Genomic DNA, 7,372 nt, shown 5'->3' on the forward strand with positions numbered 1-7,372 from the left:
GATTACAGAGAGGGGGGCTGCGGGATGAGTGGAGAAGTCATTAATTCGAATGGCGTTGCCTCGAGGGGAGGGGGCACCACCTGCTCTCCAGCCGCCCGCCCCACCTCTTTTTGTTCCCGTCTGTTAATTGGTCGCCGCTTCCCGCGCCTCGGCCGCCGGTTTCCTTCCTTCCTCGATGCGCCGCCGTCGCGCTTTGCATCGCGGAGCGGCGCGAGGATGCCTGCGTCGTCCTCCTCGCCGTCGGCGGCGCGTCTCGTGTGTTTGTGTATCGGTAACACCTCCTCCTCCTTCCCGCTTCCACTGCGTCGTCGTGCCGAGAGAGGGTGCACGGCGGAGGGGCGCCGGCGAGGTGGGCAACCCCCTGCTGGAGAAGGAGCGGCCGCCCCGGCTGCTCCAGCGGCCCCCCCTGCGCCTCTTTCCTGGCATTCCAGGCCGGCTGGAGCGGCGCCACGGCACAGCAGGCGGGCCGCGCCCCGCCCCACCGCGCCCCGCCGCGAGGTGTGGCAATAGCCTCACCGCGGCCTCCTTTACCTTATCCAACCTTGCCGCGCCCGTCCCGGCCCGCCCCGCTCCGACCGGGATAGTTTCTCGTGTCGCCTCTACTGCCGGGCCTCCATCAGGGACCCGCGTCTTCTTCTCTCCCCCTACGCTACCCGTTGATCCCCTCTGTCTTCTGCCGCCCCGCGTCGTGTCCCCCCCGAGGGTATAGGCGCGGCTCGGCGGTGGTGGTGGTAGGCGCGGCTGGCGCGACCTGCTGGGCTCGGGTCGGACCTTTAGGGCCGCGCGCGTACTCCGATCGATAGCAGTGTAGGTCATGTTCATCGCTGGCCGCTGGTTGGCGCCTCCCGCGCCCGCCTCCCCCCTCCCCCGCACGCGGCGGCGCCCTGGACCGCGGCGCCCTTGCGGCCCAAGCGGCTAGACGCGTTGGACCAGGCGTCGCCTCTCTGCCCTCGCCCCGCATATAATTGCTTTTTGTTTTTGTTGTGTGTTCTTTTTAATTTGTCATCGTATATATCTAACTTTTTTTCGTCGCTCTTGTTTGTGTTGCAGATTTGAGGCGCATGCAAATGATGTGTGATGAAGATCACTAGATTTTCTGCTACAGAAGGTGAGTTTTGGTTGTGCGTCGGAGATAACAGGAGGGGGGCGGGGTGGAGACCTCATGCGGGCTCTACCCCGAAAGGAGGTTACAATTACAACCACAGTTTGGCGTTGTTTTGGGATTCCGTCATTTTGAAGGAAGAGATGGATTGGGGAGGGGTGGGGGTAGCGGGGGTAGCTTTTCTGGGCCGGGAGGAGCTGTCAGGAGGCGCGCCGTGCGGCCCGGGCCCGCCCCGCGAGCTCTCCGCCTGGGGATGCAGGCCCGCCGCACTGTCGCCCGCGGCGGGCTGCCTACCTGCCGGGCTGCCGCCGCGCAGCTGCCGGCGGTGCTGGCTCTGGCCTCGCACTCGCACCAGGGCTCTACTTGTCCTACAATGCGGGAGGAGAAAGGCCAACTGCTCTGAATTATTTGCTCCTGATAATTGGATTAGGAGACTTATTTTACTTCGCCGTCGTCGTGTTGTGGTGGATACAAGACGAAGACTCGCACCCAGAGAAAACTTTGTACTGGAATCGACCGAGTTATGCGTGGATCCAGCGTGGAATGGTTTACTACGAGACTGATTTCTGCCAACTGCCCAAATGTTAAGAGCAAAAAAGAGATGGGAATATTTGGGAAGTTGGAAGGCTCCAGTTTGTGGAAATTGCACTCCCAGGCGAGTTTGGGGACAGGCCCCGTCCGGCGCCGTGAGTGCACGGGCTTGCGTGCCTCCGATGACGTCAATCCTATAATGCTGGGTGCAGGTAACTTCGTTGCTTCAAGCACACATTTCTCTTAGATGCATTTTGGAGGAATGTTCGGAAAGAGTGCATACCATGTGACCGACTCCCCGGCGCACTTTCGTAGTTACACTGTACCGCATACACGCGCGCGAGCAGGTTGCCTACTCGCACGGGGCCATTAGGAGCCGTTGGCAGCGAGCGCATAGGCAAACCCGCCCGCTCGCGTGCATGCGGACCTGAACAACTATGAAAGTAGGTACGCGGCGTGAATCAGCCACCTGGTACAGTAATTCTTTCGAAGCCGTTCGCTTTGGGAACGGACTTTTAACTTTGAGAGGACGCTCCGTAAAATAAGCTGAACAGTTGAACCATGTTGCGAGCCTATTGTACCGGCCTGGCCTGGGCTAGGAGGGGCTCAGGCATCAGCCGGGTGGAAATGCTTTGTCACTGGAGCGACCGATGGCGGGCGGGCGGCGTGCTCGCGTGAGCTTGCCAGGTTGTAGAAACCCCTATCCGTAAAAAGGACCCGTCTCAAAATTTCAGCTTTGAGCGGGCCAGAAGGAGCATCATGAACCCCCCTATTTCGATGTGACGTTCCCGACATCCTCATCATCAGTCCTGTCTGATTGTACTATTCCTTGATGTTTCCCTGCACGTGGCCATCGCGCAGAACCGTCTATGAAATTCATAGACTGTCTTTACACCTTTGACCCCAGTCCGTCGATGCTCCATATCTCGTGAGGTTGTAAACGTTTGCCGCACAGTTGTTTGCCGCCTCTCCAGGTTAGAGAGCGAAACCGATATGTGGAAGAGAGAGAGGGGCGAGCGGACGAGAGAGAGATTACAGAGACCAACACGTTGCTTAGCGCCCGGCTCTGTGCCGGAGCTCCGCCCGCCTGATGGATGATCCGCTTTACTTGTTGCTGCCACCCACCCTGACCGGCCTGTCTGTCGCTCTCAGAGAGCCCCGCTGCTGCTGCGGCGCGGTCGCGTTGGTGCTCCGCCACGCCCCGCCACGCCCCGCCACGCCCCGCCACTCTACGCCACTCCGCGCCACGCCAGGCACGAAGGCGTCGCCTCAAAATAGTCGTCGCGGCGGCGAAGCTTATGTTCGTTGCGGAGACATGCACAGGTGGCGCGGCCGCGGCCGACTCAGCTTGACTCGACGGGGTGCTCGGCCTATGGTTTCGCTCTCTTTTTCTCGCTCGCTCCCTCGCCCTCGCGTTCACTCACTCGCTCTTGCAGGGTTCCCTCTATGGAGGCCAGAGGAGAAGGCCCCCCTCACCTCATTTCTACCTCAAACATCACATGTGCAGCCGGAGAGCTCCGGAGCCGCTTTTACTGTTCTTTGTTTGCTTTGCTTCCCCAAAGCGGAGCGACGCGACGTGGTGGGGAAGAGGGGCGGGAGGGGGGGGGGGGCGCACAGCCCCGCCTCGCCACGGCGAGCACGTCTCTCTCACCGTCGCACTGGGCTGCTGTGCTTTGTACTCTTCATATGCCATGCTGGGCTGGGCCAGGCAGGCACAGCCCCGTGAGGTTCCCTGCGCGGAGCGGCCCGGCGAGCGCGCGTGCGCTGCGGGTTGCATATCGCCACGGCGCTCCGCTCGGCCCGCAGCGGCCGGTTGTGCTCTGCTCCGCTCTGCTGGGGGAGGGAGAGCTGCGGAAAAGCAGTGTATATACCTCACCTCTGCAGCATCAACAAACCCCCCTCCCTCTCATCCTCAACCCTCCCGATGGGAATTGAGGGGAGGGGGTGGGGGTGTTTTCTCCGAAGACGGCCCGTACCACCACCCCTGCGGTCTGTGGCCTCTCGTGCGGTCTCCGCCTGCCCCCCCTCCTCCCCCGCCCCTCGCTGTAGTATTGGCAGATCCCTCGCCTTCTCATTATCTCCACATTTGTTTGTCGGCTTCTTTTATCAGCAATCGCTCCGAAACTGAGGGGAAAAAAAAGATGGCGGCGATAGTTTTCCACTCGTACTGGGATGGAGGGGGGAGGGAGGGGAGGGGGAGGGGTGCGGCGGACTAAGTAAAGGCGTGCGGAGGATTGGGGGGGACGGGGGGTGTCTAAAAATACGATGGAAACCCGAAGAAGCAGAATAAAAAAGAATTATCTGCTCTAACGGCCGCGGGTGCCCGTTATCTGACGCGCCATACTGGCACCGCGGGCCTCGCTGTCCTTGACGTCGCACGCGGCCCGAGGGGGGAAAAGAGAGAGGGAGAGAGAGGGGGGGGACTAAATTAGAATCAACTCGGAGCACTTTGTGCGCGCGGGGCGCTGGTGCGCTTGTGTGTGTGTGTGTGTCGTTGTATTACTTTTTTGTTGTGCGCCTGTGTGTGATTTCTCATCGTAACGAACTTAAATGGTGGCGCTTTGACGCCCCGCCCCGCTCCCCTTGACCCTCCCCGGGTCGGGTCGGGCGGTGCATGGGTAATGGGCAGCGTCAGGAGCTATGGTGCCCGAAGGTGAGGTGGGTGATGGTGCCCGCCTGCGTGCTTACGTAAAAGCTCGCCCCGCGCGCGCACTGCTACCGCCGGGGCACGGCCAGGCGACACGGCGGCCGTCCGTCCGGACGCGTTTGCATTCACGTGCCACCACCACACTCCAAAGCGGCCGTCGTGGCGTGGACTTTGTTGTTGTCGCACTAGTGTGAGTGTTCCATTAGGCTTCTCATGGCGCGCGTGCAAGCTGGACACAAATATTATTGTGCGTTGTTGCGGTTAATTTTTTTGTAAACATGGTTTGATTGCAAACTCTACGGTACACGGTTATCGTACCTACCAGTATAGCTATTGGGAATGCATACCGGGTGATTCAGAGATGACGAAGGTGGCGGACGGGTTTGCCTACTTAAGGGGCCATGACCGCCATGACGCCTTACGGGCGGAGCGAGTAGGCAAACTCACCCGCACCTGCGTCTTGTCTGAATCACCCGGTACATAAGAATCCGCGCTGATCGGCTACGAAAACAGCCCGTCGCGTCGTTCCAAAGAGTAGACCGTGCGGGCGGTTCCGGCGGCGCGGGGGCGAACACCCAGCAAAGCGTGTTCTGGCCCAAGAAATGTTCTTCGGGAATCGAGAACATTTCTTGGGCCAAGAACACGCTTTTCTGGGTAAAGAGGCCGCGAGTGGCCGTGGGCAGCGTGCAATTGAGATTGGAAGCTTACAAAAGCCAAGGGGGTGCGAACCACCCTTGGTCATGCTGCTCCAACTTGCCAAGGCCCGAAAAGAGGAAGGGAGTTGCGTCCAGCAGCGGCGGTGTCGCCGCGGCGGGCAAAGAGCGAGCGAGAGAGAGAGACATCACCATCGCGCTGCTTGCTCAGAGTCGCCTGTGTCCCGGTTGTGTCTTCCCGTCCCGACTCGTGAAGGGGGCCACGCCGCGCCACACCCCGGGCACGCACCATGCGGCCCGGGCCCGGGCCCGTGGGCTTGCCGGGCGCGCTACATACGTGGTCGCTCACGCCTGTCCCGCTGCTGCTTGCTCCGCCTGCTCCTCCGCGCTGGCCGGCCGGGCCTCACGGGCCGGGCCGCCGTCACAGTCGAGGGCAGGCCGGCCCGCGTGCAGCGCTGCGCGCCGGGTTGCCTAGCCGCCCCGGCCGGGGGCCGTGCAGCAGGCCGCACAGCCAGCCGGGCTGGCCGCCGCCGCGCACCCGGGCCGTACCGCGCTAGCCGGCGCGGGGCGCCCTGAACCTGCCGGGTAGGCAGCACGCTGGGCACGCCTGCGTGCGGGATGCCTACCCTCCGTCGCGACGGCTGGCCCGGGCCCGCTCCGCCTGCTGCCGTGCAGGAGTCTCTGTGTCTGGATCCCGATCCCAATGCCCTCCGTGTGCTATCCCGCATCCACACCGGAAACGCAAGTGTGTGAATGTCGCACACTTGTAGGTGTGTGAACGCTATTCGCACACATGGAAGCACAAGTGTGTGCATTCCAAAGAAACATTCCACCCATTTACTCCTTTAAGTGTTCGAACATACATTCACGCACCTAAAAGTGTGCAACATTCACACACCTAAAAGTGTGCAACATTCACACACCTAAAAGTGTGCAACATTCACACACCTAAAAGTGTGCAACATTTACACACCTAAAAGTGTGCAACATTTACTCAACTAAAAGTGTGCAACATTAACTCACCTTAAAGTGTGCGACATTCACACTCCTAAAAGTGTGCAACATTTACACACTTGCGTTTCCTGTGGTGTTTATAAATTGCCTTACCGGGCTACAGGCTCCCTTCTTATGGGCACGACTTAACTGCAGACTGCAGTTTATCATTCTCCTGGCCCTAGCGTGAGCCGATTAAACACCCTGCAAGAGGATAAATCGAGTGTACGCCTGCGAACGGTTAAAAGATTCACCGATGAACCCAAGTGTGCAACCGCGGAGACACTTGCATTCGCACACAACTTAAATTTGTGCACTTGGAAGTATTTAACTTTGTAGTTGTGCACTTGCACCTAAAAGCGGGAAGCTCTGCTCATGTCAACACTACTAAGTGTGCGAGGTGTTCAAGAGAAAAGTTGCACACTGCCATGTGTGATTTATCAGTGTTTACGTGTTGTAAATTACAACTCTGTCCCCCTCCCACCTAGTGTGATTCCGTTCCCTCTCGCTGTTCGTGTCTGCGTGTTGGAAGGATCATAATCGGCGTTCCGGCTGCCATCCGGCCCTGACGCCGCGCGTTTTTTCTCATTATTTCCTGTTGGCTGTTTTTCCTCACGTTTTTTTTTCGGCTTTTATAAATCTAATTGTGGTTGTTGTCAACAACTGGCTGGCCGACGCTACCAGCCGCGAGACCGGCCCCGACCGCCGGCCCGGTTTGGTGTCGATAGCACGCGAATCCCAATCCCTGTCGCGGCTCGTTGATCGGCTGAATCTCCACCACAAAATTCTCGTCTCCTTTGCGATTGCTGCTCTTTTACTTCCTCCCTACGTGACCACCCTCCACTCCCTTATCTCTTATCTTGCTCTCTTTCTCTCCTCCCCTTCTCTCTCTCTCTCTCTCTCTCTCTCTCTCTCTCTCTCTCTCTCTTCTTTTTCCTCATTTTCTTCTCTCTCCCCTGACTTTTCCTCTCCCTCTCTCGTGCCTTATCTTATCATGCGGCTTTCTTTCCCCCCGATGCATCCTCTCCCACGTCTCCCATATCGTCCTCTCTCGCGCTCTGTGAAGCCTCGGGGGAGTGGAGAGTATGATTCGATACTAGTATGCAGTGCGATGCGTTGTGTTTGACTTCTTGTGGCCGCCGGTCTGGTCTGTGGCGAGAGAGCGTTGGGTAAGACGACCGGCATGGGCTTAAAAAGCGGTAGTGCCTCCCATTCCCCCCTCCCCCTTTTTCCCTTTTCCCCTTTTCCCTAAGCCTCTTCCCCGCTGGGACACTCGTGCTTTCGGGGCGCCCGGGCCGCTCCAGACACCTCTCCGGGCAGGCGGCTGGCGGCTCCAGGACGCGGCCGCGCCGCTGCCGGAGGTTGTCGACCGGACCTGGGGGGGCCGGGGCCGAGCCGAGCTCCCTGCGCAGCGACCCCTCCTCGCCCCACATCCGCCCCCACCCC

At 59.7% G+C, this 7,372-nt stretch overlaps 1 protein-coding gene across 1 annotated transcript in view; it reads left to right on the plus strand.

Moving 5' to 3' along the window:
• Window positions 1–1,077: 1,077 nt before the first annotated feature.
• Window positions 1,078–7,372, plus strand: part of LOC113210972 (uncharacterized) — a 45,881-nt gene continuing 39,586 nt past the window's right edge. Inside the window, exon 1 of the mRNA XM_052268274.1 lies at window positions 1,078–1,108. Coding sequence (XP_052124234.1) covers window positions 1,078–1,108 — 31 coding nt within the window. The remainder of the gene's footprint in view (window positions 1,109–7,372) is intronic.

Source organism: Frankliniella occidentalis, unplaced genomic scaffold, assembly GCF_000697945.3.
Source record: "Frankliniella occidentalis isolate FOCC.00 unplaced genomic scaffold, Focc_3.1 Scaffold66, whole genome shotgun sequence".
NCBI classification, from domain to species: domain Eukaryota; kingdom Metazoa; phylum Arthropoda; class Insecta; order Thysanoptera; family Thripidae; genus Frankliniella; species Frankliniella occidentalis.